At 40.9% G+C, this 23601-nt stretch overlaps 1 protein-coding gene across 5 annotated transcripts in view; it reads left to right on the forward strand.

The window, feature by feature from the left end:
- Nucleotides 1–23601, forward strand: part of glyr1 (glyoxylate reductase 1 homolog (Arabidopsis)) — a 47935-nt gene that overhangs the window by 137 nt on the left and 24197 nt on the right. For 2 of the 5 annotated variants that reach the window (XM_078559043.1, XM_078559047.1), the window contains exons 2-7: nucleotides 105–141; nucleotides 7109–7188; nucleotides 10212–10335; nucleotides 17176–17307; nucleotides 17639–17707; nucleotides 20818–20871. In XM_078559043.1, coding sequence (XP_078415169.1) covers nucleotides 105–141; nucleotides 7109–7188; nucleotides 10212–10335; nucleotides 17176–17307; nucleotides 17639–17707; nucleotides 20818–20871 — 496 coding nt within the window. The remainder of the gene's footprint in view (nucleotides 1–104; nucleotides 142–7108; nucleotides 7189–10211; nucleotides 10336–17175; nucleotides 17308–17638; nucleotides 17708–20817; nucleotides 20872–23601) is intronic. The other 3 variants (XM_078559044.1, XM_078559045.1, XM_078559046.1) reach the window with 3 other exon arrangements.

A 23601-nucleotide genomic window follows, 5' to 3' on the forward strand; every position in this document is an offset into this window, starting at 1 on the left:
GGACGTTTTTCAAGGCATGCCACTGCGTATGTCGTTTTCTCAAATCTTGTTTTGCTTTTTTTTTTCTTAGAAAAAAATGATCTTGTTTCTCTTTTTTCCCTCAGGGGGAAGCTGGGTCGGTATCCGCCCTGGCCCGGAAAGGTGAGTCGGAAACACCAAGATAAGGAGTGTTTAAGCGTCTCTAACCTGTTGCCTATTGTAAGGAAGCGCTGGGGGTGGGGTGGGGTGGGGGGGGTGTCTGTGGAAGAGGGTCACACATCAAATGAGTGGAGTGGACTGGAGGAGGGCGTTATGGTGGCTTTTATATTGGAGTTTAATACAAAAAAATTCTTATGACTGACCCTGAGAGCCTTCTTCACTCTACCAAGATGAATACTATCATATGTATTTATTGTGTAGGTGTGGGGGGGGGGGGGGGGGTACTTTGAGTAAATTTTATTGCACACCAGACCTCTCGTGTTACAGCAAATGTTAGTGGAAACTCGACTGCTTTCACTGCTTATACGTAACCCTTACTAAATACGTTACTATCAGAAGGGGTCGATTTTGACATGGCTTTCGTTCAAAGAACAATTAACGTTTGAGTTGAAGGTGCACATTTCCATGTTTTGAATGCACCTTACAAAAAAAGTTGCACCCTTCCGTTTGAAAACGAGTCCTTTTTTAAAGTTGACCTTTTGTGCAGGAGGGCTGTGAACTTGCTGTGAACTTTGATTTTTATTCTTTGTATTCAGTGGATGGTGTGTTTTTAGTAACTTATTAAAACTAGATCTCTGACTTGACACTGAAGGTTAATGTCAGCAGTAAGGAGTGGAACAGCTGATCCTAGGAATTAATGGCAAAAGGGTGATAAGTGAGCAGTTTTTGATGAGCTGCCACATTGGCTGAAGTAGGGCTAGTGGGAGGCACACAGGCAGTTGCAGTACTTCTCCAAGAGAAAAATAGTATTTTTCAAGGAGAATTACAAAGTTGCTAAATACCCAAACTGGGACCATGTTCAGCAATGCCAGTTCAGGCATGTGGTTTGGCTTTTGGTCTAGATCAGGAATCTGTTGATGGAGGGAATTCTTCCAATTCCTTCTGTCGATTGGCATCAGAGCTGGGACAAGGTGTGAGCTGGCAAGACAGCATCAAAATATAAGAGATGTTTCTAAACTCATCAAAGTTGTGTGTTAATGCAAAAGTCAAATAATTACTGTTTAAATATAAAATAGTTTTACAAATAATCTTACAAAATAACTGGAAAGCTAAGGATTGCCTCATTAGAAATTAATACAAAAGCTAAGTACAAAAATTAGTGCTGTTTGTATAATAGAAACATTGATAGTGATAGAGAAACTTGTGAAATGGGTGCTTTTAAAACTCTGCAAAAAAGGGAGAAATGTGACCTCACAGTTAAAATTCTACTGCGATATTTTTCTAAAAAGCACCTAAAACATTTTCTGTCCTGTTTTGGACTTGTTAAAAAGTAGCTTCCTTTATTTGTCCCTCTGTCCAATGTTAAATGTTTTTGTGTTAGGCTGGCAACACGTCAATTAATGAAACTCAGTTTGTGAAGATTTTTTTTCCCCATAATGTTTTTAGGAAAATTTTATTTTCATTCATGGGATGTGGGTGTTACTGACTGGGCCAGCATTTATTGCCCATCCCTAATTGCCCTTGAGAAGCCCTTGATGGTGAGCTGCCTCCTTGAACTGTTGCAGTCCCAATGCTATAGGTGCACCCACAGTGCTGTTAGGAAGGGAGTTCCAGGATTTTGACCCAGCGACAGTGAAGGAACGGCGATATATTTCCAAGTCAGGATGGTGAGTGGCTTGGAGGGGAACTTGCAGATGGTGGCATTCCCATGTATCTGCTGCCCTTGTCCTGCTAGATGGTAATGGGCGTGGGTTTGGAAGGTGCTGTCTAAGGAGCCGTGGTGAGTTCCTGCAGTGCATCTTGTAGATGGTACACACTGCTGCCACTGTGTGTCGGTAGTGGAGAGAGTGAATGTTTGTGGATAGAGTGCCAATCAAGCGAGCTGCTTTGTCCTGGATGGTGTCAAGCTTCTTGAGTGTTGTTGGAACTGCACCCATCCAGGTAACTGGAGAGTATTCCATCACACTCCTGACTTGTGTCTTGTAGATGGTAGACAGGCTTTGCAGAGTCAGGAGGTGAGTTACTCACCGTAGGATTCCTAGGATTTCTGATCCCTTGTAGCCACAGGATTTATGGCTAATAAAAACAGAAAATGCTGGAAAAACTCAGCAGGTCTGGCAGCAGAGAAAGAAACAGAGTTAATGTTTTGAATCAGTATGACTCTACTGCCAGACCTGCTGAGTTTTTCCAGCATTTTCTGTTTTCATTTCAGATTTCCAGCAACTGCAGTATTTTGCTTTTGCAATTATATGGCTAGTCCAGTTCAGCTTCTTGTCAATGGTTATCCCCAGGATGTTGATAGTGGGGGGATTCAGCGATGGTAATGCCATGGAATGTCAAGGGGCGGTGGTAGATTCTCTCTTGTTGGAGATGGTCATTGCCTGGCAGTTGTGTGACGCGAATGTTACTTGCCACTTGTCAGCCCAAGCCTGAATGTTATCCGGGTCTTGCTGCATTTGGACGTGGACAGCTTCAGTATCTGAGGAGTCGCGAATGGTGCTGAACATTGTGCAATCATCAGCGAACATCTCCAGTTCTGACCTTATGATGGAAGGAAGGTCATTGATGAAGCGACTGAAAATGGTTGGGCCTAGGACACTACCCTGAGGAGCTCCTGCAGTGATGTCCTGCATCTGAGCTGATTGACCTCCAGCAACCACAACCAACTTCTTTGTGCCAGGTATGACTCCAACCAGCGGAGACTTTTCCCCCCCCCGATTTCCATTGACTGCAGTTTTCCTAGGGCTCCTTGATGTCACACTCGGTCACATGCTGCCTTGATGTCAAGGGCAGTCACTCTCCCCTTACCTCTGGAGTTCAGCACTTTTATCCATGTTTGAACCAAGGCTGTAATGAGGTCAGGAGCTGAGTGGCCCTGGCGGAACCCAAACTGAGCATCAGCGAACAGGTTATTGCTAAGCAAGTGCTGCTTGCTAGCATTGTTGATGACCCCTTCCATCACTTTTTACTGATGATTGAGAGTAGACTGATGATTGAGAGTAGACTGATGGGGTGCTAATTGGCCAGGTTATATTTGTCCTGCTTTTTGTGTATAGGACATACCTGGGCAATTTTCCACATTGCCGGGTAGATGCCAGTATTGTAGCTGTACTCTAAGAGCTTGGCTAGGGGTTTGGCAAGTTCTGGAGTACAAGTCTTCCATACTATTGCTGGAATATTGTCAGGGCCCATATCCTTTGCACTATACAGTACCTTCAGTCATTTCTTGATATCATGTGGGGTGAATTGAATTGGCTGATGACTGACATTTGTGATGCTGGGTACCTGAGGCCGAGATGGATCATCCACTCGGCACTTCTGGCTGCAGATTGTTATGAATGCTTTAGCCTTATCTTTTGCACAGACGTTCTGGGCTCCTCCGTCATTGAGGATCAGGATATTTGGGGAGCCTCCTCCTCCAGTGAGTTGTTTAATTGTCCACCACCATTCACAACTGGATGTGGCAGGACTGTAGAGTTTAGATTTGATCCGTTTGTTGTGAAATTGCTTGGCTCTGTCTATCACTTGCTGCTTTTGCTGTTTGGCACGCGAGTAGTCCTGTGTTGTAGTTTCAGCAGATTAACAACGGGGGATATGCTGGGCCATTAGGTTACAGGCTGTAGTTGAGTACAATTCTGCTGATGGTCCACAGCGCCTCAAGAATGCCCAGTCTTGAGTTGCTAGATCTGTTTGAAATCTATCCCATTTAGCACAGTGGTAGTGCCACACGACATGGAGGGTATCCTCAATGTGAAGGCTGGACTTCATCTCCACGACGACTGTGCAGTGGTCACCCCTATCTATACTGTCATAGACAGATGCACCTGCGGCAGGCAGGTTGATGAGGATGAGGTCAAGTATGTTTTATTCCTTTTGTTGGTTCCCTCACCACCTGCCGCAGACCCAGTGTAGCAGCTATGTCCTTTAGGACTTTGGCCTACTTGGTCTGTGGTGGTGCTACCGAGCCACTCTTGGTGATGGATGTTGGAGTCCCCCACCAAGAGTACATTCTGCATCTTGCCAACCTCATTGCTTCCTCCAAGTGGTGTTCAATATGGAGGAGTACTAATTCATCAGCTGAGCGGGGTGGGAGGAGGGGAGGAGGGGGGGAGGGGGGGTGGGGGGGGGGGGGGTGCCACCTGGTAATCAGCAGGAGGTTTCCTTGCCCATGTTTGACCTGATGCTATGAGACTTCATGGGGTCCAGAGTTGATGTTGAGGACTTCCCAGGGCAGCTCCCTCCTGACTATATACCACTGTGCCGTCACCTCTGCTGGGCCTGTCCTGCCAGTGAGACAGGACATACTCAGGGATGGTATAGATGGTGTCTAGGACATGATCTATAAGATATTAATCCATGAGTATGACTATGTCAGGCTATTGCTTGACTAGTCTGAGAGACAGGTCTCCCAATTTTGGCACAAACCCCCAGATGTTAGTAAGGAGGACTTTACGAAATATCTACTAAGTGGTAGGATCAACTTCTAGGTAATGCTAAGCAGGCTAATATTTGTGAGCAGTCGACTATATATGAGTTACTTGTTGGTTAATATGTGCAAAGTAGCGGGTAATGCAACCATATGTCAGTAATCTTAAAATCTGGTTAGTGGCTAATGTTATTATCTTGCATGTAATCAGATATCTTATTCTAATGGGTTAATTACATTCATGTAAGAAATTGCATGTTCTACAGAATGTGAAAGTACCACAATTCTTGAATATAGCAAATCAGGTGATTAGTAAAAATACTGAAGTCCTACATCTAAAAGGAAAAGAGCTGTGTTTGAACAAGTTGGCAACTTAAGACGTGTCATTCCAAAGTAGTACATTGCTTAATATGAAACAGCTCTATTGCAGCGAGCACTACTCGTGATATCTGGTAGAATGTAATTACAGTTAAACAGTAAACTAGCCAGTAATATAAAAGAAGATTGCAAGAGTTTTTTTAGATATATAAAGGGTAAGAGAGAGGCAAAAGTGGACATTGGGCCGCTGGAAAATGACGCTGGAGAAGTAGTAATGGGGAACAAAGAAATGGCGGAGGAACTGAATAGGTACTTTGCGTCAGTCTTCACGGTGGAAGACATGATTAACATCCCCAAAGTTCATGAGAGTTGGGGGGCAGAGGTGAATATGGTGGCCATTACCAAGGAGAAGATGCTAGGAAAACTGAAAGGTCTGAAGGTGGATAAATCACCTGGACCAGATGGATTACACCCCAGAGTTCTGAAGGAGATAGCTGAAGAGATAGTGGAGGCGTTGGTGGTGATCTTTCAGGAATCACTGGAGTCAGGGAGGGTCCCAGAGGACTGGAAAATCGCTAATGTAACCCCCCTGTTTAAGAAGGGAGTGAGGCAAAAGACGGGAAATTACAGGCCGATTAGCCTGACCTCGGTCGTTGGTAAGATTTTAGAGTCCCTTGATAAGGATGAGATTTCAGAATACTTGGAAGTGCATGGTAAAATAGGGCAAAATCAGCATGGTTTCATTAAGGGGAAGTCATGCCTGACAAATCTGTTAGAATTCTTTGAGGAGGTAACGATTAGGTTAGACAAAGGAGAGCCAATGGATGTTATCTACTTGGACTTCCAGAAGGCCTTTGACAAGGTGCCGCACAGGAGGCTGCTCAGTAAGATAAGAGCCCATGGTGTTAGAGGCAAGGTACTAGCATGGATAGAAGATTGGCTGTCTGGCAGGAGGCAGAGAGTGGGGATAAGGGGGTCCTTCTCAGGATGGTGGCCAGTGACTAGTGGAGTTCCACAGGGGTCAGTGTTGGGACCACAACTTTTCACTTTATACATTAATGATCTAGATGAAGGAACTGAGGGCACTCTGGCTAAGTTTGCAGATGATACAAAGATAGGGTGGAGGGACAGGTAGTATTGAGGAGGCGGGGAGGCTGCAGAAGGATTTGGACAGGTTAGGAGAATGGGCAAAGAAGTGGCAGATGGAATACATCGTGGGGAAATGTGAGGTCATGCACTTTGGTAGGAATAATAGAGGCATAGACTATTTTCTAAATGGGGAGAGAATTCAGAAATCTGGAGTGCAAAGGGACTTGGGAGTCCTAGTCCAGGATTCTCTTAAGGTTAACTTGCAGGTTGAGTCGGTAGTTAGGAAGGCAAATGCAATGTTGCCATTTATTTTGAGAGGACTAGAATATAAAAGCAGGGATGTGCTGCTGAGGCTTTATAAGGCTCTGGTCAGACCACATTTAGAATATTGTGAACAATTTTGGGCCCCGTACCTCAGGAAGGATGTTCTAGCCCTGGAGAGAGTCCAGAGGAGGTTCACGAGAATGATCCCAGGAATGAAAGGCTTAACATATGAGGAACATTTGAGGACTCTGGGTCTATACTCGATGGAGTTTAGAAGAATGAGGGGGGATTTGATTAAAACTTACAGAATACTGAAAGGCCTGGATAGAGTGGACGTGGGGAAGATGTTTCCATTAGTAGGAGAGACTAGGACCCAAGGGCACAGCCTCAGAGTAAAAGGAAGACCTTTTGGAACAGAGATGAGGAGAAACTTCTTTAGCCAGAGAGTGGTGAATCTATGGAATTCATTGCCACAGAAGGCTGTGGAGGCCAGGTCATTGAGTGTATTTAAGACGGAGATAGATAGGTTCTTGATTGGTAAGGGGATCAAAGGTTACGGGGCGAAGGCGGGAGAATGGGGTTGAGAAACTTATCAGCCATGATTGAATGGCGGAGCAGACTCGATGGGCCGAATGGCCTAATTTCTGCTCCCTATGTCTTATGGTCTTATGGTAAATGACCTTCAAATTGGTGTCAGCAACAACACCAATGGACATTGGCCATTTACTTTTGTGCTGATTTGAAGTTATGGCAGTCAGTACGATGGTTATCAATGTTCTGATTGTTTCTTATCTTTCTCTTGAGGAACTGTGATTCTCATTTACGTCTGTATAACTGATTTACAATTAATTATCAATGATTTTCTGTTTTAAGATTGTTAATCCACCCAAAGATCTAAAGAAACCACGGGGGAAAAAATGCTTCTTTGTAAAATTCTTTGGAACTGAAGATCAGTAAGTCATTTTTTTAAACCACAAGCTTGGAAAGGCACAATTCAGTATTCTTTAAAAAAACTGTTTCATAAAATACTCAAACTGTGCTTTGCTGTATTGGACTGAACAAGCCAGCGACAGCCTAGCAAAGATTGCACCACTGGTCTTGTCACTTTCCCCAACTTGCTCAGTTGCCACCTCCACTCATCTTTTCCATGAGATTCTTCTGCTTCTTGACATTCTCCCCATCCAACTACTGATGAGTTAATAGACCCTGGCACCCATCATAGGTGAGAATAACAATAGAATTAGGCCATTCAGCCCCTCAAGTCTGTTCTGCCATTCAGTTATATCATGAGTGATCTGTACCTCAACTCCATTCACCTGTCTTTACTCCATTAGCCTGAAGAACGCTTACCTAACAAAACTCAGTTTCAGTTGCATTGTTCAATTGACTTACTCTCAACAGCTTTTTGCAGGAGAGCATTCCAGATTTCCACTACCCTTTCTATGAGGAAGTGTTTCCTGGTGTCACCCTGAACAGCCTAGTTCTAACTTAAGATTATGCCCCTCTTGTTCTGGGCTCCCTCCCACAAGAAGAAATAATTTCTCTACCTAGCCTATCAAATCGTTTAATAATCTAAACATCTCAACAGTTCCCCCTTACTTATCCTTATCCTTATCCCTTTCAAAACTGCTAACACCACCTAATCCAAAAAAACCCATCTATCTTAACAATAAACCCATTTCTAACCTCCCTGGGCTGTGAAAGTATTGTTGCCCTCTAACTCCACGTATGGCCAACTTTGGAGTATTGTGTGCAGTTCTGGTCGCCTAACTACAGGAAGGATATCAGTAAGATTGAGAGAGTGCAGAGAAGATTTACTAGGATGTTGCCGGGTCTTAAGGAGTTGAGTTACAGGGAAAGATTAAACAGGTTAGGACTTTTATCCTTGGAGCGTAAAAGAATGAGGGGAGATTTGATAGAAGTTTACAAAATTGTGAGGGGTATAGACAGAGTAAATGCGAGTAGGCTCTTTCCACTTAGATTAGGAGAAATAAACACGAGAGGACACGGCTTTAGGGTGAAAGGGGAAAGGTTTAGGGAAACATTAGGGGGAACTTCTTCACTCAGAGAGTGGTGAGAGTGTGGAACGAGCTACCATCTGACGTGGTAAATGCGGGCTCACTCTTAAGTTTTAAGAATAAATTAGTTAGATACATGGATGGGAGAGGTCTGGAGGGTTATGGACTAGGTGCAGGTCAGTGGGACTAGCGGAATAATATTTTAGCACAGACTAGAAGGGCCGAATGGCCTGTTTTCTGTGCTGTTGTGTTCTATGTTCTATAAACATCCTGAAACTCCATATTTGCATCTTTCCAGTCTAGTTTTCGCATATGTCACACCACTGAGATCACCATGGCTGTAGTCATAACTGACATCTAAAATGATGTCAGTATCTCCTTTACCTCAAACCTTTCAGCCTCTGATGTGTTTTATAATGATGATGTCCTCCCCTGCCTCTTAATTTTCTAGCCATGTGGGATAGCATGTTTCTGTCCTTGACAATTAGGTCACAGCTAGCACATCTCAAGCACACCTTGCTTCCCTTCCCACACCTTCAACTTTAGAGCCCATCCTTGGCCTTTGCTTGGCCTGAGGAAGACCATACAAAACTTGCATGTACTGTTTAATGCTGAGCTGAGTTTTCAACCTGTTGTAGAAACTGCTTATTTTCATCTACATACATTGCCTGCTTTGCCACAGATCTCCTTATCCATCTTGTTACTGTCTATAGGATGCTATTCTGATGCTCTTTGTACTGCTTTGTAAAGTGTCTCGTTTTATGTAATGAAGGTGCTACATATGTACATATTCTTGGTTAATGAGAGTAGCTGAGTAATAGAATGGCCATCAAGCATACATGAGTCAGGTAAAGCTATCTACATCCAGGTCCCACTGTGTGGATGGTGAAGTACTTAAAATTTTCCTTTTGCTTTCTGTTTAGCACTAGCTAAATCTCTGCTCCCCTTTGCAGCTCATAGGGAAATACACGTCTCCATTGAAAGTCAAAAAAGCTGCAGTTAAGGAATCCATCAATAAGAAGCACTGTTGATGTAGATCAACTTCCTTCATGGTCCTAAATGCCAATTGGGACATGTTGCCAACTCTTAATATTTAGTACCTACCAGGCTGGTGGCACTGAACTGTAAAATGGTTGATCTTGTATAAGTAGTATCAATTGCTCTTTTCTCATACTGAGACTTGATATGACACATCTTCAGGATGTGATTGCTTCTTACAGATATTAGAAATATAAATTTATTTAACAAAGGAGGTTAGAACATGTTCTCTCTTTAATCCTTAAAACTGTGCACAGATCCAGGGAACTGACTGATGGTTGGTTTTGCCAGTTTGCAATTTGCATGCTGTGATGAAAAGTACACTATTGCATTAATGTTGTTAGTCCAATGTTAACTTTTATAGTAATAACCCCATAGAATTCAGACACGTTGTAATTGCTCTGCAATATTAAGAGCAAATGTGTTTATAGTAAAGAGAATCTGGTAAAGGGGTGACAGGGTGAGAAAGTAATATATCACTATTCAAACAGTTTAACTGTGCAGAGTAATTACATTTAATCATGACATTTGAGTAGCTTTGTAACTAAATAGTGCAGTAGATGATGTTTAATTCTGACCCATTTTGGTGGAAACCAATTTCTCTAAATTAGCCAATCATGTATGTTGCAATTCCTGAAACTTCCTACTTGTGCTTAACACAGCCACCTTCAATAGTTGATCTCACATTCCTAAAGCAGTAACCAAATTAATGAGGCGCAGAATATTGTTGGAAATGCCATGTAGATAGTTGGGCACTGTAATCAAGAATCACAATATCAGGTACATATTGTTAGAATTTTAATAGCACAAATCAGTGAGCAATAGCTATTTAAGGCTTTATACACATCATCTGTTTGAAGACATAGAAGTTCAATTTAAGCAAGACGAATGTAGAGATTGACTACATTGTTTTGTTGCAGTGCATGGATCAAGGTAGACCAACTTAAATCCTATCACCTTCACAAGGAGGAAATGATGAAATCTACCAAAGGGAAGCGGTTCCAACAGGCAGTGGATGCAGTTGAGGAATTTATTAAATCCAAGGTAAGGATTGTATTCATCGTCTAGTGGATCAAAAACGATTGCTGAGAGTTAGCTTGAGAGAATAGGTCAGAGTTTCTCATTAATGTGTATTTAAACAGGTTTCCTTATAAAGCTCTCTTGCGTTCCAGGGTCATGAAATGACACATTAAGTGTATGGTGTCAAACCTGGGGCTGCGTTGCGCTGCTTGAATACATTTTAAACCTATGTGGAGAGTACTGATGTGCTCTAAATATTACATCTCATTTGCTTTGAATGGAGCAGGGTATAAGCACCTGTGCAGGGTTCTTTCTGTGGGTGATGGAATTGAAGTTTGAGGTGGGCAGCTGGAATGTGTTACTAAATAAAAACAAATTGCTGGAAGTACTCAACAGGGCAAGTGGTATCTGTGTGGAGAGAAACAGAGTTAACATTGGAAAAGGTTGGCGTGGGGAATTGTTGGACAATCCATTGATTTTTTTTTCTTGCTGACCATATTTATATGATGGTCAGTTCCCCTCTGCACAACTATTGCTTGATCTGTGCATTTCTAGCATTTTCTGATTTCCAGTATTGGTAGTTACTTTGCTTTATATAAATGTGTAGCTTGGCTGGTATTGATACTACAGTATATGGTTTGGGCTGTTGGGTTGGCAATAATTGTGCAATGTAACAATCCTATAACAGCTTGAGGAACTCAATTCCACAATGGAAATAACTGTTTAAATATGTGAGAACAAAATGTGCAAATAAATAGAGTAAAATTAAATCCATTAACGTTAGGTTGACCTGATCTGCAGGATTGACTTTTCATTTGTGGCATTCCTCATGATATGAATTACGAATTTCCTCCAATTAAATTGGTAAAACTGAAGCTACTGTTTTCATTGCCCACTCCAAACTCCATCCCCTGTCTACTGACTCCATCCCTCTACCTTACAACAGTCTGACATTAAGATAGTCTGTTTGCAATCTTGGTGTCACATTTGACCCTGCAGTGAGCTTCTGACCCCACATTTGTGCCATCTTTTAAGACTGCCTATTTCCACCTCCACAACTTCACCCCATCTCAGCTCATTTGCTGCCATCCTTATCCATGCCATCATTACCTCCAGACTTGACTATTCCAATGCACTCCGGGCTGGTCTCCCACATTCTACCCATCCATAAATTTGAGGTCATCCAAAACTCTGCTGCCCATGTCTTAACTTGCGGGATGTCCCGTTTCCCCTATCCACCCCTGTGCGCACTGACATACATTGGCTCCGGATCAAGCAACAGCTTGATTTAATATTCAAACTTTGTTTTCAAATCCCTCCATGGCCTGGCCGCTCCCTATTTTTGTAATCTCTTCTAATGCCACAATCTTCCCAGTTATCTGTGCTCCTCTAATTCCTCTGGTCTCCTGTGCATTCCCAATCATAGCTACTCTACCATTGGTGGCTGTACCTTCAGTTGTTTAAGCCCCAAGCTCTGGAATTTCTTCCCTGCGCCCCTATCTTGCTTTTCTCTTTAAGACTCTCTCCTCAAAACCTTCCTCTTTGACCAAGCTTCTGATCATCAGACCTAATATCTCCTTTCTGGCTCAATATCAAATTCTGTTCTACAATGCACATGTGAAGCACTGTGTGGTGTTTTATTACATGAAAGGTGCTATGTAAATGTAAGTTGCTGTTATGGCCAGTATAGCAAGTGGAGTATAAATCTGAATCCTACAGGCCTTTTAGAAAGTGTTCAGGCCATACCATACAGTAGCAGCGATGACTTTTTAAATGGGTAATGAAGTCAAAATGGGTTTAATTCTGTACTGTTACTCAATTATGCGAGGTTTTTAAGCAAATTGATATAGGGAGTGACAAGGTATTGGAGGTGTTGGCAGGCTTATAAGTGGACAAATCTCCAGGTCTGGATGATTTGTGTCCCAGACTGCTGAGGGAGGCAAGGGAGAAGATCGCAGGGGCTCTGACCCAAATTTTTAATTCCTCTCTGGCCATGGGGTAGGTGCCAGAGGACTGGAGAATAGCTAATGTGGTTCTGCTATTTAGGAAGGGTTGTAGAGATAAGCCAGGGAACTACAGGCCTGAGAGTCTCATCAGTGGTAGGGAAACTATTGGAGAAAATCCTGAAGGAGAGAATCTATCTCCACGTGGAGAGGCAAGGTTTGATCAGGGATGGTCAGCATGGCTTTGTCAGGGGGAGGTCATGCCTAACAAATTTGATTGAATTTTTTGAGGAGTTAACCAGGTGTGTAGATGAGGGTAGTGCAGTTGATGTAGTCGATATGGATTTCAGCAAAGCCTTTGACAAGGTCCCACATGGGAGACTTATAAAGAAGGCAGATGCACAAGGGATACAGGGTAATTTGATAAGGTGGATTCAAAATTGGCTTAGTTGTAGGAGACAGAGGGCGATGACAGAAGGATGCTTTAGTGACTGGAAGCCAGTGTTCAGTGGCGTACCACAGGGACCTGTGCTCGGTCCCCTATTATTTGTAATTTATATAAATGACATAGATGACTGGGGGGGTAGGATTAGTAAGTTTGTGGATGACACAAAGATTGGTCGGGTGGTTAACAGTGAGGTTGAGTGTCTTGGGCTACAGGAAGATATAGACGGGATGGTCAAATGGGCAGATAAGTGGCAGATTGAATTTAATCCTGAAAAGTGTGAGGTGATACACTTTGGAAGGAGTAATTTGTCAAGGAAGCATTCAATGAACGGCATGATACCAGGAAGTTCTGAGGAACAAAGGGACCTTGGCGTGTGTGTCCATAGATCTCTGAAGGCGGAGGGCCATGTTAGTGGGGCGGTAAAAAAGGCATATGGGACACTTGCCTTTATCAATCAAGCCATAGATTACAAAAGTAAGGAAGTCATGTTGGAGTTGTATAGAACCTTGGTGAGGCCACAGCTGGAGTACTGTGTGCAGTTCTGGTCGCCACATTATAGGAAGGATGTGATTGCACTGGAGGGGGTGCAGAGGAGATTCACCAGGAAGTTGCCTGGGATGAAACATTTAAGTTATGAAGAGAGGTTGGATAGACTTGGGTTGTTTTCGTTGGAGCAGAGAAGACTGAGGGGCGACCTGATCGAGGTGTACAAGATTGAGGGGCATGGACAGGGTGGATAGGGAGCAGCTGTTCCCCTTAGTTGAAGGGTCAGTCACAAGGGTACATAAGTTCAAGTTGAGGGGCAGGAGGTTTAGGGGGGATGTGAGGAAAAAGTTTTTTACCCAGAGGGTGGTGACAGTCTGGAATGCACTGCCTGGAAGGGTGGTGGAGGCGGGTTGCCTCACATCCTTTAAAAAGTACCTGGATGAGCACTTGGCACGTCATAACATTCAAGGCTATGGGCCAAGTGCTGGTAAATGGGATTAGGTAGGTAGGTCAGGTGTTTCTCACATGTCGGTGCAGACTCGATGGGCCGAAGGGCCTCTTCTGCACTGTGTGATTCTGTGAATTAGTTGGACTGTTAATGTAAGGGATGATTATGTGGTTGGAATGTTTGAGCTTTGACCATTTGCTCTTTAAAATTTGAAGTGAGAGATTAAATTTGATACCTGGAAAAATCATGGCAATTGCATCACCTATCAATGTTTTAATGTTTTACCAACATTGACCTTTGAATAATTGACGAGTAGAAGAACTCTGGATATGGTCTTAATGACAGGCTGTCAGTCCTGAAGGTTGTTAGAGACCAGATTCAATGCAATTGAATATTACGTGATTGCACATGACCGGCAGTTCCCACAAAAAATGTGGGCACAGGTATTTATATTTGGAAGTTGATAGGAAGTCCGCACTGATGCAAATTTTTCAAATTCATACTAGTCCATTTTTGTGGTATTACATGTGAAATAAACACCAGGTGTAGTCTTGAGATGGAATGGGGTTAGAGGGCAGGATCATGATGTCTGAGTGCACAGACTTTACAGTATTCAATCTCAATTTTTCATTATATCCATAATATATTCCTATGTCTATATTTGTGTATTTAAGTTTGTCACAATAATTACGTCCTTCTGCCAATGGTAGTGCTGTTGCGCTCACGCTAGATGGAGTGTGTAATTACGGAATGACAAGTTTAGATGGGCAGTTTCCATTATAAATGAGGATATGAGAATTCATAATGTGAAATTTTGACAGGAACTATGCCCAGATGCATAATTTTAACATATTACTAATTCCACATGGTCGATCAGAGGATATTATTTTCTTGCCCATCTTTGATGTCTTTGCCTTACTGTTTCTCACCTCTTGTCTTTCCTGTCTTGCCGTTTCTTACCCATCACCTTTTTTCCTTGTACCTACACTTTTTCTTTAAGATGGTATAGTTTGATATAACAAAAAGAGCCATGGATAATAGCTATTAGCTACATTTAGGGCTGGGACTGCAGGGAAAATATGCCCCTCAACAATTTCCTTCTCCAACTCACTCATGCTTCACCCATTCCCTCCAGTCACCCCTTGTACTCATCACTATCTCTTTCCCTTTGACTCGGCCTCTGGTATCTATTCCCACTGCAGTTCAATTCACTAGCTTCCCTTTTCCCTTCCTGTTTCCCTCAGGCTTTGTTTGCTCTTAAAATCCAACTTTATTATTTTTTTAAAGTACATGAGAAAGGAAACTGTTCCCACTCTTGTCTCATGGGTATTAGAAATTAGGAGCTCTGTTTCACAGCTGTACGTGATCAGCATTGTCTTTCTGTCAAAATAACACCGATGGGACCATGGGCTGCAAGATTGCTGTCTGATATCTCACCTGCGTGTCTGCTGACTTCTTTGTCAGATTACATCTGTTTTTTGCAGATCTGGTGGATAAATCTTCCTGTAATGTTGAATATCCAGTGTTTTATCTATTAACTATATTCCCTTCAGCTGTCTCTTTATTCAAACCTATAATAATTATTGGTCCCACGTGTGTCATTGATTTTAATTGCTCCTCTGCTGGTGGCCTTGTCTTCAACTGCCTGGGCTCTAGGTTCTAGAATTCTCTCCCTGAATCTCTCTGCTTCGCTACCTCAATTTCCTCCTTTAAGATGCTGCTTAAAGTGTGCCTCTGACCAAGCTTTTAGTCACCTTTTGTTAATACCTCCTTATGTGTCCGTGTCAAGTTCTGTTTTATAATACTGGGAAGCACCTGGAGATGTTTTAAAGTACCATATAATTGCAAGTTGTTGTTTTTAATAGAATTCAATATATTTTTTAAAATTGTAGATGTCGTACCACTAGGAGTAAGGTCCTATCGCCAGCTGTGAACTCTACAAAGAAAGCAAAGTGTGTGGAGAAGGGGAGAATCCCTTGTTTAATTTCTGCCTTTTTATTTTTTAGTTACCAATAGTTTAACTGCTGTGCTTCATCATTTTCAGTTGATTTCTTAGAGTGGAGTTTTTTCTGTTTGCTTGGAATTATTCTCATCCCTTCTCTTAATATCAATATTAAAGAAATGAGAGGTGGAGACTCCATTTTAAAAAAAATTTAAGGCATCTTTCAGACATTTCCCTTGTGCCCAGCACCACAGAATATGCCTGAATGTGAGCCCTTGCTCCGATAATGGACCGGAATGTGACTTTTATGCATTGCCCAGGGACTGAACAGAATTGCATCACCATAATTAGTTTACTAATTTAAAATGAGGCTTATCAAGTTCTCCTGATCTTCAGCTGGGAAAGAATAAATGCCCTATTCATAGTATAACTTCAGCTGTAAACTATAAATCATGGCTTTTTATTAGAGCAGAACATTAATACAGCAAATTTTACTTCACAATAGATTATTTAATTTCCATTAACTTGAATATATATTCAGAAGTGAGCTCCAGCTAACTCTTAATAATAAGCTTGGTCCAATGTCCGTTTAAGAATTAAATAAGATTTCATCTAACTATCTTAGAACTTGAGCCTCTAATTCTATTGACCCTGAAGAGCTGGAAGCACACTGCCTGAAGTGTACCTCTTGTACCTTTTTTGAATTTCAAAACTGAAACGCAGGAAATCCAAAGTTTGCTTCCATTATCACACAAAGCTGATCAACTGAAGTGATTTCCTGAATGTCAACTATGTACTGGACACATTCATTTAGAAAGTCCTTAATTGACTATTAGCAGCAAAAAAACATGCGGTCTGTATTTAATGCGTTTTACTTGCTTTGTAATCAACATATCCTTTATTTTTGGAATGTGCAAGTGATTTCTTTAAGCGTGTGGCTCCTTTAAATGTTTTTACATGGTAACTTGAAGGGCTCAATTAGTGTGCAGCTTGCATGGGAAGTTTAGGGTTGCTGCACAGCTGTGGGGGAACGTTGTTCGTAATGGAATTCTACTTCTACGCTGCCTCCTGAGGGCACATCAAAGGCCACGGATGACATCTGCTACATTCAGCACAATTGCCTACTGTATTCAAGAAAATCTAGTAACTAAAAACCTCTTATGAAATTTCTATGAAGAATGTGATTTATAATTTCAAATATTGTTGATAAAGCAGAAACGACCAATGAATGAAATCAATGAAGGTACTGTACTGAGAATTTGAGTAGAGTTACAAATGTTGTAACCAGTATTTGTGTAGTAGAACACCACTGAAGTCATTTGAGTTTAGCTTTTTAAGATATCTTCAAGATAGACTGTATTATGGATTTGGTCTTAAATTGAGTTCCTTGAAATAACATTTAACAATTGCCACATTACTTCACATAAAGGAACAGTTTTTTTTATCATCCATGAGATGTGAGCGTCGCTGGCTGGGCCAGCATTTATTGCCCCTCTCTAGTTGCCCCTGAGACGGTGGTGGTGAGCTGCCACCAGTCAACTTGGTTATTGGGCAAAAGCCTATCAGTGGTTTTTACTTTTGACTAATTCCTTTTCAGGTATCTGCATTTACCTCGTCAGAAGATAAAAACAGGCACATTTCATCTGATGGTAAAAGACAAAATTGCTCCACAGCAGAAATTTCAGAGCACAGTACAAGGAAAAGGGGTCGACCACCGAAGGAAGAAAAGGTTGGTTCAGGGTAGGAATGATCCAAACGCAGTAGTATCTTATTTATTTTTGAGGGTAAACTTAATTTTCTTCCTATGCCTCCAGTACACTTGTGAACTGACACATACGAGCTGCTAGGATGTGTCCAAACATAGCCCAAGAACAATGCATTTTTCTCCTCCCTGCAGGGAAATGGCTAGGATTCATATAACTCCCACGGACGGCTGGGTCACTGTGATACAGTGGTTAGGGCTTCAAATGGAGAAATTAAACCATCTGCTCAGTCAAATGCACAGGAGGTAATATACAGCTTCTTTATAAGATGTGACTTTTGTATTTCTCCCACTTCAGGATGCTTTCCCTGAGCCATCCACAGTGAAGAGGTTGGTTACGGGTCCAGTTGCAGGATACAAATGGAAGGTGAGTCACAATTTCTTTAACTCCTAATTGCCATTTTAGGTTTTTATTGACACAGCCAGTGTAATAGAGGACTGCCCTCATGCAATCATGTTGACAATAGCTAGGTTTGTGATAGTGGTTTTAGGGAACATTGGAGTTGGATCTGTGTTTTTGTTTCTGAAAGTTTACAAGGTTGGTATGGAACACGAGCTGGTAACTGTAGAATCCTATTGGTACCCATTTGTCATTTGATATTTGATTTTCTCAATCAGAAAAAAATGTACAGTTATTCTGTACTTTTATGCAGCTGTTGCACCTGTTATAAAATGCATTGTTTGTGCTTCCCTTTTGAAAATTCAACTTGTATTGCCCACATATGGCTCCCAAAGAGTGGTATTGCTGGCAGACTCTGCTGTACTGCTCTTCAAAGGTTTACAAGAAATATTTCTATATGTGTAGAGAAAAATGTGCCTTGTTCAAAATCTGTTTGCTGTGGTCCACTGGTGACCAATCTGCCTTTCTCTGAATGCTTTACTTGCTGAAATTTTGAGCTTCAGTTCCCTGCTGTTTTTGTTGAGGCTTGATATGGAGGATTAGAACAGCTTTGCAGGTTAGGTTCAAAAAGACTACAGTGATAAATGGTTTTTAAATCTGAATTCCCTGTGATCTCTAATTATAACACACTCTCTCCTGTTGGGAGTTGAAAATATTTGCAATACTAATCTCATCTGGCTTTTAATTTGGTTGCCAGTCATTTTGTAATAAACTGCCTGCAGTGCCAGCTATATCAAGTGATGACAGTGTTTCTAAAAGGAGCATGTTCAACAGTAAATATATTTTGATTAACTTCCGCTCATATATGATGCTACCTTCATTTATTTTGTATTATTTCTACTAGAAGGAGAATTAAACAAGTTAGTCAAATACTAAACAGGGTTCACATGGAAATTAGGCTAGGGATAGAAAGAAATTTGCGCACTCAAATCCTTCAAGAATTCAAAAACTTTTAACTTCCAAGAAAGCAATGGTTGAATTTACAATTTCGCTGAAGAGACAACTTGGCAAAATATTGTATTTCATTCATCGTACTTGGCTTTTAAAAATCAAGTTGCATTCTACCTAACCAGTTTCATCTTCTGTTTGATGCTGAAACCAGCAATGTTAGCTATGTACAATTTTAGCTTATCTAATTTATGAACAATTATAGTGTAGAGCACTATACTAATTCGAACTTGCCTAGAATGTTAAATTGAGTGATTGATTAATTGAATAACTTGTAAGGGTTTATTTACTTAATAGGAACTCTTAACTTGTGGGTGGGCCGAGTGCTTGTTGCAGTGTTTGAATCACAACTGTGACAAATGAATGCGAATGAGTAGTTAAAATAGTGCTTTGTGTGTCCTTGTGTATAAAAGTAGTGCAATGGGAAGAGAATTCAGCTTTAATGATGACTCTGTCGATGTATGGTATAACAGAATGAAAGGATATTTGTGTTTGACCAAAATTATTTTATATATACAATTCCTTGTATCTGTACATGATTGTGATTTTCAGATCTTGTGTGCAAAGCGTGTTTCAAATTCTTGTCTTAGATATTCTCTGGAGGACAGTAGTGCTAGACACTCCTGTAAGACGTCTAAGCATCTTAAGTTTAGAGTGTAGACTATACTGTACCCTAGAAATGTAACAATAGAATTGTGTTGTGATTTGAACTGGATATTTGCGTTTTTTGCATGTGCTTCTTCAATCTCTTTGAAAACCAGATAAAGATCAATACATTGTTTTACTTCACCAGCAAGTGAATTTGCATAGCAACAGTTAATTACTGAACTTGATTCAATTAGTACAAGTGACTTTGTGTAATAATACAAAATAACAAACATGCTTCCCTTCCCTACATCAGATCATCTTTCTTGATATAAACAAATTAACTTCTAAGTATTCTCCATTGTAACTATCTGAACCTAGAGAAAGCTTTCACCCAAGCTTTCTCTTTAAAAGTTTGACTACATATTTATCTTTTTTAACCTCTGTTCACAACCTACGGTATGACCTTTGCCAGCTAACCACTACTAAGCACCCAGGATAGGGGAACCTCCCTAACATAGTGGGTGTGACGTCTTTGGGAAGCAACTTCAAAACTGAGCTCATTGGTGTTTTAATCGTGCTTTGTCTCGGTGCTTCCATTTATTTAAACTCATTTGAATTAACTTTAAAACACAAACCTTAAATATAACTCCCACCTGCCCCTATTTCCTCCTGAGGAAAAGTGATAAAATCCTAAATTGTGACTTCCACACACAATGGAGGTTGGGGGGTGAGAGAGAGAGAACGAGGGGTCCAAATTGATTATAGTAGTGTTAGCATGAGCCTAGATTAGAGCAACTGCCCTCTGCTGTTGTCAGTGAATGGTGTGTAGCTGGGATTAGAAAAGTCAGTTGAAATTATTTTTATACTGAGGACACTGACTTTGACTAGAGAACATGAACTAGCTAAGGTTTGCTAAGTTGGTGCATTCACAATCTGAAGCACTGGGAGACTAGTGACAATGATTTGTTAAAGCAGAGACCCCACTGTCTCATGACCTGCTTACTGCAGGTGCATCAGTTGATAACAGATTTAGTTGGGGGAGCTTGTACGGATTCAAAAACTGTAGCAGCAAGTGAAATTCTGAAGTGGAGTAATCTCGACAGGAATTTTTTGTGTATTCCCCTGCCACTTGGTAAGTGGTTCCAGTTGTGGGCTTATGCAGCTTTGCAGTAATTAAGTTACCCATAAGACTTTTTTTTTTAAAAAAAAGGCCTTGTGCATAGAAAACGGTGGGAACCATTATTGAGAGCCCTGGTTATGGTAGTGGATGCAAACTGTGATCTGCTTGTATCTTTCTGCACAAAAGATGGGACTGATGATTGGCACAGAAAGTGTTGAATGTCCTCCCTTTTTTTTTCCAAAACGCTGAATCATTGCAAAGCTGCTGTTTTCTGTTGACTTGATTTCAATTTATAAACCTGTAGATCATCAGGGAGGGAAATTCTGATGCAATTCTCCCACTCGTCTCAAATAGTAATCTTCAGTTATAGAATCGGAGTATGATGACTCACCATGCTCAGATTTGGTTTTTCTAATTGCAGCAAGTAAAGGACGACCCTCACTTCCATCACTTTCTGCTCAGTCAGTCTGAGAAGGTAAGATGGTGCATTTAGTGTGCAGTCTAGTAGTGCAGTTTATTCCAGTAATAAGCAAAATGCTAGGTAGCAGAAAACTTTGGTTTCCTTTCTTTTATTTATTTACACTTCCTGTTTCCATTTGCATCTTCATTTTCCCAAATATGTTGCTACTGTATTTTCCCTCATTGGTGAGAGAGTCTTGGTTGACTGCCAGTGTGTTCAGCTAACTGAGAGTGCAATTGCTGCAGGCCAAGATGGTCGACAAATGTTTTTCCTCCACTCTGGAGACACTATGACGGGGCGTCCTGCTTAACTATGCAGCCAGGGTAACACCTGGGGTCAGGTAATAATGAGAACTGATGCTACTGGCAGAAAGCAACTAGATTGACCCACTACTGGACCATAAAATATTAGCCAATTAATTCCTGGTGTTCTCACTTCTACTTAAATATCCTGTTATTTGAATAAAGTATAGACTCTAAGTTTATTTAATTTTTTTTTTAAAAAGTGGTTTGAAAAATTCGTGAAAAAATATTGCACTTTATTTCGCCAGGTGAGTGTTTTCAGTCTATTAAGCTTGAAAATAGATGCTCATTTGAAGTGAGCTTTGACTTCCTAATTTGATACGTGCTTTTGTAACTAGTCAAGTTAAGATTAAGATTTAAGTGGCTACTTTGAGGTTAAAAATTCAGACTGGGAGTAAGGAAAATTAAATAAAAGCCAAGACACATTCTTTTGATGCAAAATGCATTGTAATGCCAATTTTTTTTGGTGAATGGGGGGCAATGTTAATGATGATGAACTGTCAGTGTCCTTACTGCTTTGAGACTAACCACAACTTCAGGATTTAGTGCATGGGCAGATTAATGCATAAATACAGAAGTTGTGTTCTGTTGCTGACTGCTCTGTCATAGACTGTGCTGTGGACTCCGAACCAGAAACAGTAATCACTGGCTTCTTGACAAATCACTGAAATCAGTTGATTTGTCAAGAGGTTTCCCTTCTCTGCGCTCGCATTGCTGTTAGAAACCTGATATAAAAAGTTGCATCTTTCTCACTCGGGTGTAATGGGGTTTTTAATGGCAATCTCAGTAATAACTTGCTGAACAAAAGATCTGTTCATGGAAACATTATTTTATATCTGTGGAGTGTTAGTTAAATATCTCCATTTTCGATTAATAACTAGATTTTTAAAATTAATTTTAAATTTGTTTTTAAGTTTCTGCCTTCACTCCATGCGTATGTTCCAATGTTTTATTCTCTATATAAAATATATTTTTTTAAAAAAGTGATTTGATTTTGGTCCTTTTAGTTTCCTCGTTGGCTTTGTGAGAACTCTTTAATGCGATTGGCCGCCTGGACAGCTTAATGACATAACTAACTCCACACTCGGAATCCCCATTATAGAATGTTGCCATGCATTGCATGGTGAGAGAGTTCAAATTCTCACCACCAAGATTGCTCAACCTCTCAGCGAGGTTTTCTTCAAATTCAGCATCCTTGCTTCATCACTAACCACATTTAGGACTGAGCTGAGGAAAAATTTCTTCACTGAGGGTGGTCAACTCATGGAATTCTCTACCACAGAAGGCTGTGGAGGTCGGGTCACTGAGTATATTCAAGAAAGAAATTGATCAATTTTTGGATATTAGGGACATTAAGGGGTATGGAGAGAAAGTGGGAATATGGCGTTGAGATAGAGGATCAACCATGATCATATTGAATGGCGGAGCAGGCTCGAAGGGCTGAATGGCCTACTCCTCCGAGTTTCTATGTTTCAAACACTGGGCCTAAATGTTCTTTGAAGATATAAACCTAAACATGAAATAAGTTTTCACCTAAAGCAGATGCTGCTGAATGTTTATGTTAAATATAAATCTTTACTCTTTGCGTGTGCAAATGAAAAATTAGTAGAACGAAATTTTATGTATCCATCAGTCTCTCCGACTTTATTACTTAGTGACAATTGTTGTGATAATAGTTGTGCATGAAGTGTGCTGGTCTCATGAAGCAAAACACTTCCACATTACTCACTTTGCATAACTTTTTATAGATTGAACCTCCTCCAGTTATTTATTTCCCTTCATTCCTAGTTACCTTGCACCACTACCTTGGTTGAGAACTCAGGTGAGCAACCTGCTCTTAGGCTGTAACCCTGAAATGTACTGCAGGGAAGTGAGCAGCAGTTGTCAGCAGATATCTGGTCAGTGTGTGTGTTGAATTTTTGCCCTTTGGGAAAGCACTACCCATAACACTGTGGCTGAAATCAGCGGCTCACCCTGTTTATGGAGATGGCATCAATATTTGGACATTGCACATTGAGCTGTCATTGTTGGTTAAAGTATCAATGTGTTAATCACCCGTCCCCATTCTATATGTTCAAAGATTCAACTGAACAGAGACCCATCTGGACTGTGGTTTTGAATATAGAATGGGCTACTTTGTAGCCTACAAGAGTAATTTTGCATAAAAGGTAAGGAAAGTACTAGGCGAGTGCTTTTGTATTTAAAGAACTGAAAACACCCTTTTTGTGTGTGTCTCTCTGAAACTGTCAAATTAGACCATCAGAAAGAGCAAGTTAGATGATGGCATGAATATGCCACTACAGTCATTATTGGATAAAATAACTAGATGAAAATTAAACATTTGAAAAAGTCTGTGACTTTGAAAAGTACAATATCTTTTATTTCAGACTTCGGGTCATGTAAATTTCATGGTGTATTTTTCCAATTGTTGAAATTCACTTGT

The sequence above is a fragment of the Cetorhinus maximus genome, chromosome 15 (assembly GCF_964194155.1).
Source record: "Cetorhinus maximus chromosome 15, sCetMax3.hap1.1, whole genome shotgun sequence".
Lineage (NCBI taxonomy): Eukaryota > Metazoa > Chordata > Chondrichthyes > Lamniformes > Cetorhinidae > Cetorhinus > Cetorhinus maximus.